Genomic DNA, 24,481 nt, shown 5'->3' with positions numbered 1-24,481 from the left:
TATGCTAATAGCCAATACGGTCGAAGGAAAGTGATATTGGGATATCCCTACGTCACACTACGATCGACAATAATTATTGGAAATGACTCATCAATCTCACTCAGTCTTAAAAGGCGTCCCGTACATCGCTATCAGAAGCGGATTTCTGCCGCTCAGACATTTTAGGACTCATTTTATTATGTTGCAACATGCATCAATTATTACGCGTAATAATTGTTTTAATACAATATTTGGATACATAGATAAATAGAATTTTAGAATACACGGAAAGGTTTTGCCAAAGTATCTAAAAGTTTGGCTAGATGCGGATCTGAAAATAATTTCGTTAGATTATCAGAATAATTATGGAGGACACTCAGACTAGTTGCTGGAGTGAAGAAAATTCTTTGCAGAATTGCTCATATTTGAAATTACTACGTAATTATTTTGATGGTTCAATAAAATTATTTTCAAATTTATGTCTAACTGAATTTTTAAATACTTGAGATTTTTAGATACTAAGATCGTTCCTTTCATGTATAACATTGTTTTCCTTTCCCTATATAAAATTATAATATTATTATATAATATTAATTATATATAATTATAATAATATTAATTATATAATGTTATCTGTATCTATGATAAATCATCAGACTAATCAAATTTGATAATTAATTAAAGATACTCTTTAAGTATTATAATTAATTATCAAATTTGATTAGTCTGATGATTTATCATAGATACAGATAATATTATATAGTTAATATTATTATAATTAAATAATATTATATTATATAGTTAATATTATTAGAAAAGTTATTTATATTGTGATTTTGACAGTTTAGATATATCTTATTAGATACATCTTATTTTTTATGAAGCAATCAAAAATATATTTCGTTCATTAAAAATGTTTTAAATTTGCCTCTGATTGCTGCTAGTTTTAATTTCTTCATTAGCGAAGAATTGTTTCGTTAAAGTATTTAAAAGTTTAGCTAGATACAGATCTGAAAATAATTTTGTTGGACCATCAACATAATTATATACGCTGAAAAATATATACTAAATTTTAATAAATCATTTGTTTGAATAATCCCAACTAAATATATTTACTAAATATAAAGGTATGTTTACTCGTTACAACGACCGTTAATTTCATTTAATTTTTATCATTTCTTTTTTTCATTGAGTAAATATATTTATTTATTGTAAGTAATAAAGTAAATGTTTAATTAGCACTATTTAATAAATATTTATCAAAATTTAGAATTTTTCTCAGTGTAGAACGCTTAAGCCTTCTACAATGTGCTCTTTGTTTTTTGTTTTTTACCTTTTGCTTTTTTCTTCTTTGCAACCGTTTTATCAATAAATGTATTTTTTTGTTTAAAACTAATTGAAAGAACATTAAAATAGCATTATTTATGTTTGAGATTCATACAGAATTATTTCGATGATTCAACAAAATTATTTTTAGAGATTTCTATATCTACAGTTAAATTTTTAGATACTTTAATAAAATCATTTTCTCCATCTTCGTTTATATATTGCATATAAATGCGATTAAAATCAATGCGAAGTAATCTACATTCCTACAAAGTAGTAAAATTTATTAGATAGATTAATGTTTCGGTAGATTAACCAAACATATTCGAAACGGAAGTCAGATATGATGATACTGTTGCGTCGTAGTATATGCGAGGTATTCCCCACGAAAATCATAACAGCGAATCGTGGTAATTACTTTACGTCGTCGGTAACCACGGGGCTGTTACGTTTCCGTAAACTACAATTACTGCTAACTCAACAATGGATACAGCAAAGATTTAGTCGAACCGTTTTTGTTGCGCAGCGGACCGTCAACTCGGCAATTACTACGCGCTTGGGTATACTTTTTGAAAACAACCATCTGCTTAGTGAAAGTAGACGTGCAATCCTACCAATTTCTTCATGTCACTTTTGCATCGCGAACGTCCGGCAGGCCATAATTTGTGCAACATGTATCTATATACGTGACACGAAGAAACATGAAGATAAGACGTCTAAGCGGACGATGGTCGACGTAGTCGCCATTTAAATATTCCAGGGTATAGTTTATCGGGCCACTTATTATTATTGATAACAACTCGTTGTTAACGTCTCGCCGTGCGTAACCGACGCAGCCGTGAGTAGAAAACGAGGCGTGGAGTTTCAATATTTGCGTAAGTATATTTTACAATATACATATACACGGGGACCGCCTCACGCGGCGCGTTTACTCGAACGTAACTCGAAGGCGCGTACCTTTTTCTCGCCCTGTTATGCGCCGCACGCTCGAAATCACTTCACATCTTTTAACGTACCGCGAGCGAATTTATGCGCGCATCCACTTTCGCGCCTACGTGCATACTGCAGACGAATACACGGACAGGCGGACAGAAATACGAATATGTATTCAAGAAATCTCAGGTAGTTTCCGTTGCGATACCCGCGCGCGGCCGGGTATTACTTTGTTGTCAAATTTAAACGATACTTGAATAATATGGATAAAGTCTGTGGGGCATTAATAATTCGTGAATGATACCTGAACGAACGTGAGACTTCTATACAAATACTAATTAACAATGAAGTTATAATTGTTAAAAAACTCTAGTAAAATGTTCCTGTCTCAATTACTGTTTTAATATTTTACATTATTTATTATAATATATATTTCATGGTCTAACTTAATAAAGGTGTATTGTAACATTTTGAAATTGTTGTATATTTTGTTTGTTTTTATTTCAAGGGATAGAATGGATATATAATAATTCATTTTATATCAATGAAATAAAGCCAATCGTACATGACAACATTTTCAAATTATCTTTATGTTCTCTTTAATTGTCGATAAAGTGATGAAATTGTTGTATATTTCCATTGTGTCGAACTTCGAAAATGAACAAGATAACACGCAACTTCAATATTGTCATATTTTCCACTGAAACAGCAAACACGTTTTAAGACAAGATAAACCTCGTTATAACGTGAATAATACTCAGGATAAAATAAGCATGTGGACATTTTTCGACGAAAGTCTAAGAATCCACTGTCCACAGATCCACGGATATAATCTTTTTCACGCCTATCGGCGAAGTTTCTTCTCGAATCGACGATCTTACCACGGGAAGAGAAGCGTAAAGTATACGGTTTACCGAGTGATATCACGAAACTTGCGTAAGGCAGCTTTTACAGCCGTGATACAAGTAGTAAGGATTAAAGCTGCAGTCCGACTCACGCGTTAATATCGTTCATTAAAAAATTCCTGAATAATCATGTAATTTTTAGCCTTACAAATTAGAATAATCCCTTAATACTAGCTGCTGTTACCGTAGCTAATTGAACATATCTTTTGGAACAAGCAATCTCTTTTGAAAGACAATAATGCGATACATCTCTTTATCGAGCCTGTATATTATTATCAGAGAATAAGTATCATGATTGCGAATTTAACATGCACCACGTTTGAATTAAAGGAAAACAAATTAAAGCTGGAAATCGTAACGATCGGCAGATCTCAGAATTATGTATCGACAATAATTGCGTCCAATGTTAGCTACCTTCGATACTGATATCATAAATCGGCTCGATATAAAATTATTTTTCATATAGCATTTATACATAATTAGTAATAATGTATATATCTTATTTTGCGATATCTTATATTTCTTTAGATATATAATACATATGAAGCCGAGATTAAGTTAATCGTTTATTGCAGGATATACTCACTTAGATATTTTTCTTATTAAGCTGTGAATATAAATCGGAAGTATCTTCAAAATTAATTACAATCTAATAATAATTACTTAAGTCTTACTTAAATCTCACTTCTCATATTTTAATTGTTGTAATCCATAAAATTATAGATTTACAATTTTTTCCTTATTGAATTAAATTATTCTTCTTCTCTTATATATATAGAAATACAAATGTAAAAGAAGTCTTTTAAATAATCGTAAAACTTGCTCTGTGAACATCTTTTGAAATTATTATTATCGTTAATTATATATAAGTATTGCTCTGTTATTATTAGTACTATATTCAATCCATTAAGTGATTTTTTTATTGTCTGCCTCACATGAAACATTAGAAATTATGTCAAAGCCTTTTTAATTTTTCTAGTGCAAGAAAAGAGGTATTTGAACTACATCGTCCATCACTTTTATCGGAATGTGGAATATTTTCCATAGAGGCCCGAGATGGGAAACCTGTCGTGCGCTTTTCTGTGCACGAAGATGAGAGTGGAGGGATCGTAAATCGCGATGGCTGCTTCTAGGTGAATGGGGTATATGACAGCATTGGTAGGAGAATGGCGCAAGGGAAAGTCATGACAGAAAACAATCTTGATGGCATAAGCCACTTGCCTTCAGTCTTCCGCTAGCCTAGGAATTTTGTTTTTCGAATGAAATAATTTTCTTACAAAAGATTGCATCTATTTGGAAATATTAACATTTCATAGATTTACTAATTTACTGAAGTGCAACATTAGCAATTACTCGAATCTTTTTATAAGATTCTAACGCCATGTTACATGGACAGAAGAATACTTAGTCTTATTATATACATACATACATACATACAATATACAGTACACATACATAGATGTTACATATTTATAATATTATCTAATTAATCGCAACTTTGTAAGTACATGCATTGAGACTTACAATTCGTTGATGAAGATGCAATGGATGAAGTTCTCTTTAGTATCTGAAATCATAAGAGAATATAATTAGTGATCTGTATCTAAATTACAGTATAATATATTGCTCATTTGCTATAACGAAATAAATTAAAAATTGTCATTTTTTGGTTGTTTACAAAAAAGTGAAAATATAAAGAAAAAAAGAAGAAAAACATGTTTCAAAATTAAAAGAACATATTTTTATTTCTCAATAATTAGGTGAATCAAAATTGCATCTATCAACAAATATATACACAGTTGGCCATCGAAAATGACTATAATTATAATTATTATTACCATAAAAATGATTGAAATTGCTATAATTTATAGTCTCTTTTTTGAGATAGCCATTTTTATAGTAATAATAACTATAATTACAATAATTTTCGGTTGCCAACCATATATATTTGTGATAGAACTACGCGCAATAATTATTATTACTGACATTATAGTAACAATATATATAATATATATAATTATATATAGTAACATATGCAATCATATGTAGTTACAGATATCAAAAATTTTTTAGTGAGACACTTGTTTTCTTGAAAATTTTCTATTTTAAGTTATATCATTGTTTGTAGCGAATAAGCAATGTTTACAAAAAATATTTTACTCATTATAAATACGTAATGACCGAAGTAAACGAATGGTTCAGAAATTCTTGTACAGAAATTCTCATGCCGATACTCCGAATGAGTCTTACAAATATGGTAATCGGTCAAATCGAAAGCGATAAATCAGCCCGCGACAAATAGGAACATTCTTGTGGCGATACTTTCTTTATGTTAATTCTCCAAGTAATTCGCCGTGATCCGCCGTTCTTTACTGACACAAAGTGGTCGTAGACAAAACTCGCTATGGGGCAATATTGAGACAAGACGATTGGAGGTGACGTGGGAGAACGGGTATAGAAGAATGCGTAATTGTTTTGAAAGAGACCGCCGCCGCCGCCGCCGCCGCCGCCACCGTCATCGTCGTCTTTCGTGTGGGATGTGTGAAAGGCGGCCTAGCCTGCTGACGCCGAACACAAACGACGAGGACAGGTTTCGTTTCTTTCGTCGTCCACATATCCGCCATTCCGACCTCTCTTTTAACGCGATCCCGGCGCATGTACGAACGTAGAAATTGCCGGTCCATAATGAACGATTGAGCGAGCAATACACGTAATTTTCAATTTATCTCGAAGCTAAAACCAACGATGATTAATCAGTAAATATACGTACTGGGAAACAAAACAATAGGTACGTCTGATAGAAAAATCTTGTTTAATAGAAAAACTGAAATTTTCTATAAAACGTACGATTTGTAGAAAAAGGCAATGTAATCATTTTATCTTCTAATGAATCAAGCTTTTGCATTTTTTGTTATTATAAATGTATAATAAAACGGATTTTTCTTATTAAAGTTAAAGTTAAAGTATTCCAGTGAGAATTTCATTCTTGGAAACCTAACCTTATAAAATCCTCCTCACGTTCACACATGAACGGAAAACAGATAGATTCTTTTTCATTATAATTCTTTTACATTCTTCTTTTGAGATGCGAGAAAATTGAGAAATCTTTCGTCAAATTCGCGTAATCAGTCAGTTTCACCGCAAATCGCAGGGATGTTTTCGTAGAAGGAATTTTTTACGATTCAAACACATCCTCCGCCGGTGTATTCGCTACGTCGCGTCGCACCATTCGAAATTTTGAAACAAGATGTATCCATTTGCGAGAGGCAGTCGAGTGGAGGCATCAACAATAGGGATTATCAGCATTGGCTGAGTCGACTTCACGTTGATATTGGTCTCTCGAGCCCCGACATATTGTAATCACGCGGATATATTGTGCTCGTGCAATACACGCTCGTCTCCCAGCATCTCTCTCCTCGTGCTACACTTTCCACCAACCCACTCGGGCATCCTCTTTCGGTCTCTTTCTTCGCGTTCGTCCATTTCCCCCAGCCTCTATCCTCGGCGCGATCAATGCTCTCCTATCCTACCGATAACTCGATAATATTACACGCGAAAACCGCTTCCGACGTGCTCGCCCAGTCAGCGAGCCACTTGTGCGAGCAAATAACCAGTTATCGGAAAACCGATTTTATTTTCGAGAAGGAGCGGTGGTCCTAATTTTTTTTTCTTCTCCGTGCTACTCGAACCTCCTCCTTATCGTTTCATCTCTCGCTCTTTCTTTCTCTATTTTTTCTTTTAATTTTCCTGTACAGCAGACAAAGATTAGCGCGATTAAGGTTGAACAATGCAATTCTCTTTCTAAAAGCGAAATTGCACGATGTCTTTTTTTGTCAAATTCTTTCATTTCGCAGCCATTCCCGAATACAGAGAAATAAAAATTATTTGTATGTCTTCTTAACTATAATTAATTGCGCGCAACATAGTTTACATCTTTTTAATATTTCTGTAATGAAAATTTTTGTAGTAATTTCTATCAAAATTATTATGTATGTTTAAGATTAATCATATACGTTAAAAAAAAAGATGTAGCAACAGTATTATTTTAATTGAAACTAATCTTGTTGATTTAACAGTAATATTAATGAGACAAATAAAATTTTATTAAAACAAGAGCATCTATTTTATTAATATAATATTATTAAATTATCAAAATTATTTTCAATTAAAATAATGCTGTTGATATATAACATTATTTTTTTGAATATATATTTTAATATATTATAAAATGTATATTAAATACGTCGGACAAATTATTAATAATATTTTTAATTTTTCCAGCGCAAAAAACATTGACATTAATTTAAACTGTATCATCTATCATTTATTGGAATGTGGAATATTTTCCATAAAAACGCATCGTATAAATAAATACAGAAAAATACGAGAAAATATAATTTGAATAAATGTTTATATTTATCTAGAAATTAATGAGCGTTATATTTATTATTTAGTTATTTTGTTTTCATAAATATATTGTATGTATTTTAGGTTCTGAAAGAATCGATGATAGAGAGAAACGATCAGCTTTCCGAATTGAAGAATCTTTTCAGCTATTTAGAAGAACATCGTTCTTTAAAGGGTTACGACGCTTTGAAGACATCACGGTGAGTTTGCATGAAATTTTTTATAAAATACAAAAAACTTAACTCATAATGACTCTGAAAATGTTTAACAATTAACGATATCATGAACTTAAAACCAAATGAAGAAAAACATAATTAAACATATAATGTAATTAAAGAAATATAGATAAAACAATCAATTTTTCTACATAAATAAAATTTAATTTTAGATCGGTATGTGCACAATTGATATGTAATTTACTTTTTATTGTAAAAATTAATTTTTACAATAAATCAAATTAATTTGTTTCAAATATTTGTTTTATATTTTAAAAAGTAAAGGTTACAACGCTTTTTGTGTTAATTTATATTTCTTATCGTAAAGATATACGTATATACGTATGTACTTTGGAAAAATGAACGTAGTTATCCAGGATCAAGACATCAACGACATAGAAAGGAAAGAATCAATTGTACCAATTGAAAACTGATTACGTCGGTATATCGACGACAAGATTTAACGCGGCAATGCAATTTCTTTGTCGTCCTTACTTTGTACTAGGACCTTTGCACCTCTCCATCTTCACAACGCATCCTGAATCAATCCTTTCTCTTTCGATACCGGATCTACTATGGCTTTCGCGACAAAATTACCCAAGCGTTTAAACAGTTTGCTGCAAGATTGCAAGATTTCAAACCTTTTTCACCGCATCGGTCTTTTTGATACGTTATTGCTTATTGCTTTCATAATCTTCAAATCTGTGATGTAACTTAACGCTACATCTCTCTATTTGAGTATCTTAGAATAATTAATATTAAAAACAGATAATCTATAAAGACTAAAATTAAGGAAGTAGAATGAATGATATTTTTAATTTTTAAATTGATTAATTTTTATTTAAATTGACCATTTATAAACTTCATCATTCGAAAAATTATTCTTCAACGACGATTTAAAAACTTAATATACAAGAAATAAAAATTCAGATGAAAATCCAACGTCGCTGATGTTATTATCTCTCTGTTCAATTAATATCAATTAATTTCACTCATATCTGGCTCATATCTCGGATAAGATATTCTGAACTTATTTCCGACAATGGTATAATATCAGATATTATGCGTGAAATGCAATTGATTATCTGGGGATTGAAAACATATTTAAGCATATCTGACATTTACATAAAATATAGAATATATAGATCATTGATAAATAAGTTATTAACGGTAAAACATTTCTAAAAGATTGTGATCTAAATCGTATGATTCTTATCATACTAATTATAATATATCGCTGTCTCATGTTTCTATATATAAACATGTAGAAATGTTTTAGATTGATTTGTTAATTCTATTATTACATTGAAATTCTGGTGTGATATCGAGATCTAAATTATACAATATTGTAAAATAAGTAGAGTGGTTTGAAAGAAAAAAGATTTCCAAACATATATTAGAACAACTGTTCTTATAGTATATCTTTAAATCAACTTACTCATTATTAAATTAATTATTAAATATTGTAACTTCAATTTTGTTTTGGTTTTTTAACTATTTCTTTTTCTTACATTTTATCTAAAAAATGATAATATTTGACTATTTTATATAATTACTAAAACAGATAATAGATATAAGCTAATTGTTTAAGTTAATATTGCATAAATTATTATTATACGTAATTTCAATATACACTCATAACACAACGCTTTCAGCTTCAATATAAAGCACAATAGGAACAAAATTTTGTGATATTACTGGACTTACATAAATTCCTCATGTCTTTCGAAAAAAATATTTATTATACTTTAATAGTTAAAAAATAGAATATTATCTTTGGTATTATATTCATAATTTAACTTCTCCTTCTTCTTTTTATGTTAGGCCTCTTGGACCGTATTACACCTCTCTTATATGCTTGTGTTGCGCTGATTATTCAATTGCCACGAACATATGGGACCTACAGTTTTAATGTCGGTTTCGAACGGTGGATTTTTCACTGGTCTATCATACCAGAAGTCCCGAAGGGACTTCGATCCCAGTAGGAACCGAAATATTTACGCTCATATTTCCTCTCGGAAAAAGCCGGCAATCTCTCGAGAGTATTCTTGCCTACAGAAATATCTTTCAAAAATAATTTAAAAAATGAATTAAAAAAAATACTTTTCTTATTTATTTTGCTAGTTTTCTTTATAGCTTATTTATTGCTCTTAAATAGTTACCACAGCCATATTGAATCGTCAGAAGCGAGAAATGACACGTTAATTTTTATTACGTGCCATTTGTATATAAAGACAATTTGGATAAAATGAAATGATGAGATCGCTTTAAAACAATTGTAAAAATGGGTGAAAGCTATCCTTATCTCCGCTAATAGTCAATAACAAATGATCGTAAAAAGTGATAAAAGGCATGTGAAGTGTTTTTATTTAATGCATGTGTAGCCTATTTTCACTTGCACGTCTCTTTTATCACTTTTTATGATTATTTGACTGTCAGGGGGATAAGCAAGTTTTCATTTATTTTAAATGTTTTGAAACGATCTTATTATTTTGTTTATATTTAAAAATGATACATAACAAAAATTAACGTGTCAGTTCTCGTTTCTGATCGTCGCGATTCAATGTGATGACTGCTCAAGATCCTTAAATATAAAAGCACATCAATAGGGACAGTTACTCTAATGAATTTAGTATACATTGAGTTGAATATCATGATGGTGTAATATTTTTATATAACACATTTTACAAGAAAATTTAAAATAATAAAATAATTGAAAAAAATTGAAAAAAATTAAAAGAAAATTAATTCGAAAAATTATAATTCGTAAAATCATATTTTTAAAGTTTAAAATAATTTAAATAATAGAAGTAAATAATAAAAATATTATGTTGATTCGAACATTACATTGATATACGTTGATATAGTTTTCATAAATATGAAAAATTAAAGCTATTTAAAATAAAATTTTTTTAGTTATCAGAATTTTGTTGCTTTAAATAAAATATTATAAACTAGTGTACACAATAATATAATAATATACTTTAATTATTATATCTTTGCAATAATTTGTAAATATACGTATGTATCTATGTATGTATGTTAATAATAATCTGAAATATAATCTAACTTGATTATATTTCTGTCATGAGAAAATTGCAACTACGAGTATATTTACAACTATATACTGTCTGGAATGTCTTAAGTGACATAGCAGCGATCATGACCTACAAGATTTTACAATAGAGTTGTAAAGCTATCAAGCTGGAATTTACACTTTTAAGATATAACATAAATGCAATAAATGTATATACATAAAAGATTTCATAAATTATTATATCGTTTGCTTTACTATGTATATTAAAATTTCGTAACTTTTTATTATTTAATAGAAAAATTTTGGACGAAGAAGAAGGAGAGCATTAATATTCATATCTAATTTTCTTGTCTTCAATACATTTATATATAAAAGAGTTTCAAATATAAATCCATAAGGTCCTACATGTGCAAAAAATCTTGTAAAAAATTTTAATTAAACATTACAATGACTACAATTAAATATTTATTATACAAATATGCCATACGGTAATTTAGCTATTTATAAACGAAAATATTTTTAGCTGGTGATTTTAATTTAGGTTTTCGCGATATAGATACGCAACAAGAATTATTCACAGGGTTAATTCAAACGCATACGCATACGTATATCCTCACCGTCGATAACGTTTTCGACGTCAGCCACGTCAACTCGTTTCTCCCGAACGTGCGCATAAATCCCTTTATGAGCGTTGTGTGACGAATTCACGGCTTGTCGCCGATTTTATTGCATAGCAGATTGCTCGACGTAGTCGCGGCTTTTACGCCGTTGGATAGAAGTATCGAAACTTCCGGCATTCCGTCTGACAATGCGCGGGAGAGAGGTACCGAGTGCAAGGTGCACACGCACGCCATGGCGTGTCGAACAGCGTGTGTGACCAGACGCATAGATGCAGTATAAATTCATATCTCCGTAATGTACGGACCGTCTCGAATTTAGCCTGTCGAAGTGCGTGACGATGTTCTTTTAACGGGTTGAGTGGCTATATGTTATAAAGTCGATATTTCCGTACTGATAGGATGCTTACGCGCGCGACTTTTTTTTTATGGATACCTTGATCCTATTTATGTATAAACTTTCTTAAATGTCGTCCAGGATTTGTCTAATAACCGAAAAGAAATTTTTTTAATATTTATTCAAAGCAAATAAAGAAACATTTATTGAAAAAATATTATACATGGAAAGGACGGTTTTTGCTAAAGTTATTAGCTATTTAAAAATTTAGTTAGGTACTGTTTCTGAAAAGAAATTTTTTTTTTTAAATTATTATAATAATTATGTAGAACGCTCAAATTATAAGTTGCTAGAATTTTAAAATTTTGCAGCATTGTCATCAACATTTCAAACGTTCTAATAATTTTGATAATCCAACAACAATTTGGACAACACGTTCTTTCCAACTAGGATCAACTAGAGTATCATCGATTCAAATTAGAAAAATATAATAGGTAATTTATCATATACTCTCTACAAAACTTTTTATTATTTTGTTCAGAAGGAAGATAAAATTTATTTTTTTCTTCTTTACGCGGAGAAAATGTTATATTAAGTTTTAATACAATTTTAAATTACACTTTATGTCTTGTATTTTCGATGGACGATCACATGATTGCTAATTTTTATTACATAAATGAAGTAATTTTTGTTAAAAGCCAATGTTTAAGCCATATTCTAACATGGAAACAGTTAATTTTTACTATGGTACGCAAAGAAAATTTGCTAGGTATATATTTTTTACTTATCTTTATAATACTAACTTTTATTCAACAAGTTTTGATTTTATAATAAAAAATGTTTACTATGAAAGGTGTAAAAATTACGTTGTACTATTATTTAAAAAAAAATAGCTGTAGTATTTAAATTTATAATTGTCTTCATATAGTCCACAGCTTCTGCAACATTATAATAATTTTAAATATAAAATTTTCTCCGCGTATAGAATGTAGAATCAGTTTCGTAATTATACAAAGTTTAAAATCAATTATAATAATTATTATTTATCTTTCGTGACGTTATGCATATTTATAACGAAAGAAATGGAAGTTTTCTGTTTTATATGTGTATTTTGATATGAGATGACGCGATGATGGATACAAGAACCCGCGTGACTTAAAGCTATAATTCAACATAGCGATAATTGTCGCGAATTAGTTCTCTAAATCAGACGTATACGCCCTTACATTCTCTCAGTTTTCCCCGCTTGTACTTATCACCGATAAATGGCGGTTCTTTCCTTTCCCTTGATCGCGTGATCATTTGGCGTAAATAACAATTAAATAAAATTCAGGGTACGAACTCGCCCTCATTTCCTGTATACTCTTTCTATTTTTCACTCGTCACTCGTGAATTATACCATTGTCACCATAAATCTCGCTTACCTGCGATACGCGTAATGACTGATAATGAGATAAATTATATCAGTTCGCAAGAATTTTGTCTCATCTCATTTTGCTGGTTTTTAATTTTTTTTTGGAACAATACATTCACAGCACTTCTTTGTTATCATTTTTTCAAATGAAAATAAGAAATTTCGAATTACACATAATATAATAGTGATCGAATTAATAATAAAGATTTATTGTTGATATTAATAAATGATACAACGATAAGATGTAATGACATTACGCAAAGACCTAATTAATGATGATTAATCGTCCTAAAGTCCAATTATATTGATAATAACTCTCGCATTGCAATTCCAATAATATTGTTATTTACGCCTGTACCAATATAGATAGATTTCTGATAATCGGGACGAAGCGATAAATTTTTTCCAAATCGAGCGATCGGATGCAGGTGTATTACAGGTGCAATACCTGTCGCCGTGTATGACCACGCACATGGGGCAGGTGATGGTCGACAGAATTATTCTTTTGCGATCTACAATTGATCTTAGTAAACTGACCTTGTAATACACAGGCGTTAAATTTTAATGTGACCTATAATATAACTAGATATCATAATCGCTATTATATGAAATTTATTCGTAGTATTGGCCTGAACTTTCGTGCGCGTTATATCGACACGTCTATTATCTAATTGCCAGCATCCATAAACGATGATAAAAGAGTAGCAGAACTAATTGTTTTATCTGCGATGGAAAATTTGAACACAAAATGCGATTACGGAGAAACTGTAATTAATGTATATCCATTGTGAAGAATATTCATATTAATAATATACATTATTAGTTATTATGAGAATATCTGAATATGAAATATATGAGGAGACACGTAAGCGTATAATTTTGAATATCATCGAGCCTTGTAATCGAAATTATGCATACGCATGTTTTCTCGTTCCTTATTCATTTCAACTCTCATTCATATTCTTTTTTCTTCCTCCCTCCCCCCCTCTCCCCCTCTCCCACACACATACATACACACACACACATCTTCTCACTCACTCAATTCTGGTAAAAAGTAGATAATCCCCTTCTTCTTTTTCAATAGAAATATCCAAGTATACAGACGAAAGACGTGTACGTAATGGATTTCACCTGCAATACGACCAGCAGTTAACTCCTAATTAAGAGTAGGTATCGCTCTTAATCATTGATCGGTCTGTAACTATCACGTACTCCGCAGAATTCATTAGTAATTGTACGTAACTACCGCGATCAAGAATCAACTCTATTTTCCCGCGTCAAAGTCCTTTAGATGGAAACGATTTTCATCATACGGAGAAAATAAGGATACGCTACAGTAGTTCTTCATAGAAGATATTAATTTTAATGAACGCTACGGGTAGACGGGAATACTTAGTAAGACGGGACCGCGTCTTTCTGACTCGGTTGTACGTACAAATTCGTTGCCTGTGAAACAATCATTATTCCCGACAGATCGTCTGCGTTATTGAGCAAGAACGGGACTTCCGTCGGGGAATCAGATACCACCGCTCGCATGTGCATCGCGGCCAGATGCGCACACCTAGGAATCCACCTATCCTCTTCGCGTACCTGCTCGCCTACCTGCGATTCCTTGCCTTCCCCGCGTGCATCCGTGTAGGAAGCTCTTGTGCACGGATTACAAAGTGGATATTGGCTGCACGAGCTGCATTCCCTATGATCTGTGCCATAGGGCGGATGGACCAAGTTTAAAGACATCTCCACAACGGTCGCACGTACGACGATTTTCAAATCAAACTTTTACAAACGCACCCTTAGAAAAAAATGTTTCACTATACGGATTAATTATTCAGTAATACTGCGATGATACTTTGGCAATAACTGAAATAAAATGTCATTAATTACTGAATAGTTAATCAATATATTGAAACACTTGTTCTTAAGGGCAGAAATATCCGAATATGTTAAAGTTTTACAAGTTAGTCTCTTAATCTTTTTCACAGATTCGGAAAATTCTCTTTTACGTCAATCAAATTGTATTTCCATTTTAACAAAATAAATTGTTTGTGTATTTTATAGAAGATATATAAATAGAGATTGTATAATGGAACAGTATTAAAAAAATATCTTTTAGAGATATATATATATATATATTTGTGTATTTTGAATACTTTCGTTGTGAACGCAGCTTGCAATTAGAATCGACCGACACATGTGAGCTCTATCAGAACGTAGAACAAGAGCCTATGGAAATTGGCAATTATCGCAACCCATAACTAAAGGTCTTAGTCGTGCGTTCTATCGAGACATAAGGTCTGCACGCGGTGTCGAGGGTCGCAGTGCAGGGTCATTATGCAATAATTAGAAATTAAAAAGCTTCGCAGTGTCTGCGCTTCTCCCTCGCATTAGCTATCTCCACCTAATGCACCACCCTCCTACGTTAGAAGTCTTTCTTTATCCTCTTGTTTAGTATATCCTGCACCACGGTTAGTTCGTTGCAGTTAAGCGTATCGTCAGCTGGCGAATTGCATTTCTGCAACGATGTCCGTACGACGGGTTAACGAACCTACCGCCTACTACGTTCCCTCCGTTACGTCCTACCTAATTTCTTTTACGATGCAGAACATCGAAGAGGAGAGGCAAGGACATCAAATTGCCGTCAGAAACTACATGCAGGTAGTAGCGGCTGGTAAACATCGCTTGAGGAACTGACCTTCTCCTCTTCAAGTCTCATTATACCTCGGTTTATCTTCTCGTGGCGTAATACGTGGCCGAATGAAAGATCGATGGCTTTTCAACGGCTTCCAATAAATCTGCGTTTTGTGTGCATTACTGTTTGCTGCTTACGAGCTTAACGTCACAAGTCATATTTGATCATGTAAGCGAATTTCATTACGTTATTTTATTTGAAAGTTAATGCATCACTGATTTATATTAGCAATTCGGTATCTTAGGCATTATAATTAAACGTAAAAAGCACAACTTTAGGTTGTAATTTTTTTTTTATAAAATATTATTTATATTAATTAAAAGAAGCATATTAAGCAGAAATTTAAGATTTTATAAATAATTTTACTGTTGTTTTATTCAATACTTTTTTTGGCCTTTATTACAAAAAAACAAAAACTTGGATAACCACTAGATATCAATTGTGTATCATTTTTTACAAATAGGTGTAAAACTTAAATTATACATTGAGTGATTTTACTTTTAGATAGTAAGTTTTTGGAATTGGAAAATTTGTTCGCTACTTCCTAATCTATTAACTCATCGCTTATCAGACTGGTACAAATGCGATTAGCATTTAATATGCTTTCGCTAAGACGAAGCGTTAATCTCGACGTTAATCTTATCGAATAGTTCGCAGGTAGTAAACAACTCTATGATTTATTACAAAAATGTTCACGAAATAGGAAACTGTGCACGTGCTGGCGCATTTTTCATTTACACGATTGTACACGGTATGAAAGGCTCGCGAGTTGTAGGAATATCCATCTGTCCATGGCATGATTTTCATGTGGGAAAGAACTCTCCTCTTTGCTCAGAGCTAACGCCTAGGGAACTGGTTTCTACCATCGCCTTCTCCTCGTTCCTAGACCCTCTACCTCGGACCTTTCTCCTTCCTCGCCATGAGAGAAACGTCTCCGTGGATCCTGGATTTTATGAGTTTCTAATGAGAAGGGATTGCATTAGCATGCAGTGCAATCGCGTGAACGATACGTTATATTCTCCTTGATGTACATGTACCAAGATGGGATCAAGCTATTGCTATCTCTTCGACAGATGGAGAACGCGCTTAAAGAATGTCTTTTAACTTTCCCAGAATATATTCCGTTAAAAATATATATACTTTACGAGCCGAATAGTTTCAATGATTTATGATCAGTGGAACTGAATTTTTTTTCATGACCTTATTGAAAGGAATTGAACGAACAAATTTCGCGAGATATTTAGAATGTTATAAGAAAACTATTGCAAATTAATTGTTATGTCGATGTATATCTATTCTTATAAAAATATTTCTGTTGTATTAAAATACAATAGAAATTATTTTTAACAGCTTAAAAAAGATCTTCATATGATGGCATTTTTATATGTTCTTCTAAAATATTCTAAACAGAAAACAAATAACAACAAACAATGTGAATTATATCTTTTAAACTTTTTCTGACATTTTTTAACAAGTTTATTATATAAATATACGATTTTAAAATAAGAACAGAATATCAAATTATGTCAGGAAATAAGAATTAAACATTAATAATAAATATTTGTATTTTCTAAATTCTTTAGAGTGAAATCTCATTTTAAAAACTGAAAATGAAATCTTGAAAAAGAATAGCTCAATTTTCAATCATTAAAAAAGAAATTTCACTCTTCAAAATAACAATTTATTCTTAAAGAATATATATATATGTGTGTGTGTGTGTGTGTGTGTGTACAAATTATAAAAATTTTTATCAAAAAGTTTATAACATTGGTAATATTTATAATATTGTAATCTATATAAATTTTAAATTAGAAATTGAAATCATTATTATATTTACAATATGTCGTTGCTATTAATAAATATAGTCTATATATTTAAAGTATATAATTAACTCGTTGAATTTTTATTGATCCTAATGAGAAAACACAAATGGTTCATACAATTAGCTTCACATTACATAATGTGATAATGAATAATTTAATAATACGTGTTACAAACTTTTTTCTACATAATTTTTAATGTGAACAATTAACTTTTTGTTGCTAGTAAATCATATAAATCAAATGCTCATGTACTTTGCAATAAAAAATCTTTTTGAAACACTCTTTTCGAAATGACCGAATTATCTGTTGTATAATTATTACGTCTGTAATGGACCGATTAGCAATTATTAATTATTATTACATTTTATGCTTTTTATTTAAACAGTAAATGGAAAATTTCTAAATTATATAAAATTTACAATAAATAATTTTAAATACAATGATATTTAAGTTCTAATTAGAATAACTTTTTACAATTATTACATTAGATAACATACATATATCTGTTCATCAATATATTTTTATATAATACTTAGAAAAAGAATATCTTGTCGTTTTATTTTACTTGCTAAAAAATACTAAATGTTATAAAATGATATGATTTTGAATACCTACAAGATATTTGTAGTTCATTAGGAATGTTATTTAAATATGAAAGTTGTATTATATATGTTACTTAAAAGACTATAGTTTAGAAACACAATTTATTATATGTATTTAAAGAAAAAAATCTGCACTTGTACTTACACTGTTAAGAGAATATGTTTTGAATATATTAAACATACACATTGTACTATACATATTTCACTATCAATACTATCGCATTACCACCATCAAAATCGATTACCTTGCTTATTGCAGATCTATGTTTGATCTGGTATATTTATCCGAATTGGTATTCAAATAAATGAATACGATAACGTAAGATTTGTGCGATAATCGTAAAATGCGAGGAATGTGCATACACACCCTCCATTTTGTACTTACGAGTCGCGAGTATCGCAGCATCTGCATCACATCACAAAATAACGATTCGATTACCGCTAATATATGAAAATGGCGTAAGTACAGGCTGCACACTCGGAATCGAAATGTAACTCAATTTCATTCGATTATAATCGCCGGCTCTTTTAGCCATCAGCCGCGCGTCCTGTACGATCATTCGATTAAAATTACATGAAAACATTACTCGGGCTGATCGGCAGATGTGTAGTAGGAATGAATGGATTTCAAATGTATGAGCGATTCAAGGCGTGTTTGTCTTCCCGTAGGATCATCCAGCATATCATGTTACCATAATAATTCACGATAAGGTCAGTATCAATATCACCCACTTTAGATAACAGGACTTTGGATTTGACATTTTTTAACTTTTTCCAGGCATTTAAGCAATGAAAACTGATTTCGTTAATTTTTTTTTTTCCCATAGAATCCGAATCCGAAGAGTAATAAATTGAATAGTTTCTGAAAAAAAAAAACGATTTCAAAGTTACAAAAAATATTTTTTTACCGTATTCTTTACCATTTTTGAGCTCGTGTAGAGAAATAATACGAACTAATAGAACCTTGTAAGTTGTACATTGAACCAAAATTATTGTATGTAAATAAAATAAAATATTCATTGAATGAAGATTGGTTCAATGAATTCTCATAATGATTTAGATTATAAAACTATTACTAGAGAATTCCCATTGCAAGAATACATGAATGTATAGTTATACTAATGAATCCAGTTATTGTGTATACAATGATTTAACTGGAATTAAGTCGGATTAAATATTATTTATTGGAGCATAAATGACTAAAATTTTAGGGTATGAAATGGAAGCTTGGATTTTGTCATTTTAAGATAAAAATAAAAAAGATCTGGTGTCATGACTTTAGAGTACTTGGACAAGCATGTGCTGGAATGTGCACCCTTATATAAAAAAGCTGTTCCCGAGTACTCCAAGGTTATGACATCAAATTTTATGCTTTTTAACTTAAAAAGGTAAGGTCCAAGCTTTTATTTTATCTTACTCAAACGCTTTTATTAGTGTTATTTTTCTATTAAAAATTGATCAAAAATATGTTTTTTTAACAGTCCTTTTTTTCTCAAAAAAACTAGAGCCAATCCATTATTTTCATCTTCGGATTCGGATTCTACGGAAAAAAAAACCTATCGAATTTTATTGCTCAAGTGTAATTGGCCGTGATCGCTATATAACGGAAAATTTTGTTTTATCTCTTTTCATATAAGAATACCGAACAGTGTCATTCGACATTTTATAACACGATATTCACGAATAACATAGAAATTGTTATAAATTAGTACAAATTCACGAGTGTCCACGTTTACATTCCATAATAAAAGTTTATGCGAATAATTTTTTTAGAATACAGATTATAGAAGAGCGATAATTGTATATTACTTAATTATATTTTGTAACAATAACTTTGTATGTTATTTTTTATAATATGACAATTTTTACTCATTATTAAAGTAAATTATCTTAATTTTAGATTGTCGCTCACAGACCGCTATTGAAATGTTACTTAATAACTTTATTTAATAACTCAATAATTTCCTTGACATTCACAAGAAGCATTCTAAAATCATTTTCGTATATCATCTGTCCTCACTGCGGTGGTACTATTGTCATTCGCTGGGAATATCTGGGATACATACTAGGACTATACATTTTTCATTGTAAGGAACGTATAAAATTAACGAAAATGTAACAACAGTCTGTCCGACGTTGCCATTGGTATGATTTTTATTTAACGTTACAAATTAAAAGTGTTAAAATCAGGTTTTTACTTCATATTTTATTAATATTTTGTATTAATATATAACTTCGATAATATGAGTTTAAAAAAAATATTAACAATTTAGATTGAACAAAATTCTATCCCAATTTAGTTTAATTAATATAATAATTATGGTAGTGAATTCTACTAAAATTTATACATATATAAACAGGAAAGAAATAGGAAGAAATACATAAATTCCATGTAATCTAATATGTAAAATACTTGTAATTATAAATCTTATTGATGTTTCTCAATTTCTCGATCTGCCTGTCCAATTATAAATTATCGTTTTCATCCGATAAAATGCAGATAATCGTATTAATGCAGATATAAATCGAATATCATGTTTCTGTTTCTGCTCCTCCCTCTTTTCCAGTAATCTGGTTCATACATTTCATCTTCAATTAATTCTCCGAGTTAATTGAGTCCATTCCGTACATGGCATTCACCTCGCAAACACTTCCTGTTTACCAATCATAAAAGACTGTAAACGATATTAATAAATACACTATCGCATATGCAAAGCTAAACTGTATTAATTATTTATGGAACACATTCCTTGATATTCATTTCAATTAAATAAACATCTTGTAGAATTCATCATTCTTGTGAGAGCCGCCATCAACTTGTACAATATTAACGCTTCAATTTCTTTGACAAAAAGTGGATAAACGAAATATGAATTCTCTTAAATTATTTTTTACGTAAGATTGCATGATTAAGAAATATTACAATTTTTTATTAAATATTTTATTATATCTAGCATACAAAAAATTAGTTATTTAATAATTTTGTCTGATAAAATAATAATTATTTTCTTTATGTTTTAAATACAATTAAAATAAATATGCTTGGAGAATGTAATTTGATATAATTTTATATTTAATATTTATACAGCTTTTTTTTAATATATATATATATATATACAACTTTTTACACACAAGAATAAGGAGATAGAGATTCTTTGTTACATTCTTATTTAGTTTAGTTGCAAAATCTAGTCTGTGAAATTCCTAAAATCCTATATCTTCATACTGATGATGAACATATTCTAAAAAATTTTCCATCGTTGAATTCTAAGTCTCGTAAAATTTTAACGATAATAAGCTTTCTATTAAAAACATATAAATTTTGTAATATAAAAATACAAATTACACGAGACATTATGGTTTTATGCTTTTACCGTGTGTTGTTGTACACACACCTTTCTTGAAGGAACGTTAAATGTGAACACTCTACGTTCAAATTAATCCATCTAAACGTCCCATGCACACATTATGTCCTTCGGGGCACAAAATGGAAGAACTGATAAACACTATATTACATATTATCCATGCATTAAAGCCTCAAGCTGATGGAGGTAATATTACGTCGTTCATAGCTAATATATACACCAGTTACGAAGAAACTCAAAGGCGTGGGGCAAGAGAGTTTAACGCCTTACTGCTTATTTCTGTCGTTCGGATCCCACGTTTTACGGAGCCTCATACTTTTCATCAATTTTTCTCAATGCTTCTTACTGGTTGACACTGCCACTGTGCATATATAGCGCGATTACTAACAGCACGATGCCATAACATGTATTAATATATGCATTCCTGATCTGCAATTTGCATCTGTGCAAATGTAGAATGTACGAAGCTGGCTTCGATTAATCGGAAATCACTCGAAATCTTCTTATAGAACGCAATCCGAGATTGTCCTTGCATTTCCGCATATATTTCTTTAACTGTTTCAATTATGCATACATGTGTGTCCTTTCTATATTTGCATTGTTCGACAAGATGCGTTTATTATACAATTTTAATAGGCGTTGATAGGTGTATAAAGTACTTTAAAGACTCGTAATTACGAGATTATTAAATACTAAAATTTCTATGATTCTCATCATACGTTGCTTATTCTTTGTTCTTGTGCTTATCTTTCTTATATAAGTTTTTTTTGCTATAAGTATATATATATATATATATGTATATATATGTGTGTATGTATATTATAAATTTTTAATCATTGATTTTTATATATTTTTTTTCTTCAATTTAAAATTAAAATATATAAAATATGTAATTACTGATGGTGTAAAATTCTTAATACATTATTTTGGCGATAATAATTAATTAATTAATTGAAAGCGTTAAATTTTATATAAAAACGTGCTTCATAACGTGCTTCAAAACGTGCTTCATATTGTACAACAACGCTTGACATAACCACTACTATAGTTGTTAGAATTACTACTCGGCAAAAAGGGATAAATCCAATTTGTATGTCTTCAAAGTTATTATTTGTTATTTTCTATATATCTCCAACAGATTTTTCTTGCCGGCGTAATAAATATCACTTACAATGCGGAGAGAATATTAGGTAGGTCTCCAGACGTTCGCAGTTTCAAGTGCGCTTGAAAATAGAATGAAATTTAGTCCTAAGCCGATCATGATAAATTAAATCCATTCAAATAGCAGGAACGATCGCATTCTGGAGTGCTCGGGCGAAACGGAAGACTAATATGTCACAAGAAACGCAATTTATTATATGATATACAAAAAAAAAATGTAATTCTCGATATAGTTTATATGATTATGCATCATGCTTATTGCAAAGGAAACACTATGTGAGTCTTATCTTAGTTTATGTATTAATATATAAATCTATACGATTACCGAAAAATTCGATAATTAGATACACGTTTAATAAATTACATGAATAATATTATGAAGTTAATTTTACATGATTAGATTGCAGATGAGAGAAACAGCAAAAATAAATTTAATTATAGGACAGCGAATTCATAGGTACAGCAGCACAAAATCACCTTTTTTGTCACAAAAAATAAATAAATTACATAAAACTTTATTGTATTTAACGATATTAACGCAACTAATCATATTCTGAGCAATCGCATTATTTATGCGATTCAATATAATTTAATCTCATTTGCAAAGTCCGTTTATACTTTTAAATGTCCTGGAGAAATTATCCTAATCCTATTTGAGTTTTAACTAAAGCCGTGATAGATTTAGACGACCTATAAATACGATACTAATGTTCTTCCTTTACGATTCGTCGATTCGAAAAAAATCTCGGAAGAAGACCAAGCTCACGAAGATACATAGCTCGCTCGATGGCGCAGTTACAAGCCGATACAGTAGCTAGACGGCCATGAATTCCAATACAGACATCACAAGGATGGATCCTCCATTTACAACGACGATCTTTTACCCGTAGCCAGGGCAAAAAGTCACGAAAGCGCGACGGTGATAGGTTCGGCGCCTCCGGTTTGTCGCGAATCCCGCGGATATAACTTCCTATTACCGAGCGATGTGCGATGAGAAAAAGGGGGTGGTTGCGCGAAGGGTGGTTGGCGGGGTCGTTCGAGTAGAAAGGGTGTCTCTCATGTGCCAAAAGAGAGGCGTGCATTAGGAGATTGTGTTCGACAGTTGTTTACGACTATCTCCTAACCACCGTCTTCTTCGTCTCGCCGCCCTTTGTGTCGCGAATATCCGACCGGCGTGTATCTACGTACGGAGATCTCGGGTGCTCTTTATCTGGCCTTCTCGGTTGCCTGCGAAACCACCCTGCACCCCGCACCCCGCACTCTTCGGCAAGCGCTGCATCGAGGAACGGCAAAGGCGCGTATTTACGTCGTTGCGTTCACATAACTCCGACCGACAAACTGGCAAGCCTTTCTTCTTGTCTCTGTTTCTCCTCCTCCTCTTCCTCCCCCCCTCCCCCTCCCCCTCCCCCTCTTCACTTCTTCCGATTTCCCCAGGCCTTACTCTTCTCTACTTTTCTTGCAATCTCGGTGAAGTACTTCAAGGATCGTCTTCCAATCGTCCACCCCCTCATGCATCGTCTACGATTTCGGGGTGGATACACGAGCAAGAAACGTCTTATACTTGGCTGCGATTTCTTTATCCGCGACAATGTCATGACTTAACTGCCGCGATATATCAATTGTCATTCAATATTGCTCATTTCGTTGCTTTGCATGCTCAAAATTGATTGA

General features: G+C 31.2%; 1 protein-coding gene across 1 annotated transcript in view; it reads left to right on the top strand.

Annotated features, from left to right (window-relative positions):
• MESR6 (misexpression suppressor of ras 6) overlaps window positions 1-24,481 on the top strand; it is a 697,505-nt gene that overhangs the window by 562,763 nt on the left and 110,261 nt on the right. Inside the window, exon 6 of the mRNA XM_011054241.2 lies at window positions 7,635-7,750. Within this exon, the coding sequence (XP_011052543.1) occupies window positions 7,635-7,750 (116 nt within the window). The remainder of the gene's footprint in view (window positions 1-7,634; window positions 7,751-24,481) is intronic.

Source organism: Acromyrmex echinatior, chromosome 3, assembly GCF_024713525.1.
Source record: "Acromyrmex echinatior isolate Ae372 chromosome 3, ASM2471352v2, whole genome shotgun sequence".
Taxonomy (NCBI): Eukaryota; Metazoa; Arthropoda; class Insecta; order Hymenoptera; family Formicidae; genus Acromyrmex; species Acromyrmex echinatior.
The sequence above is the reverse complement of the archived record's forward strand: the minus strand, read 5'-3'. Positions and strand labels throughout refer to the sequence as shown.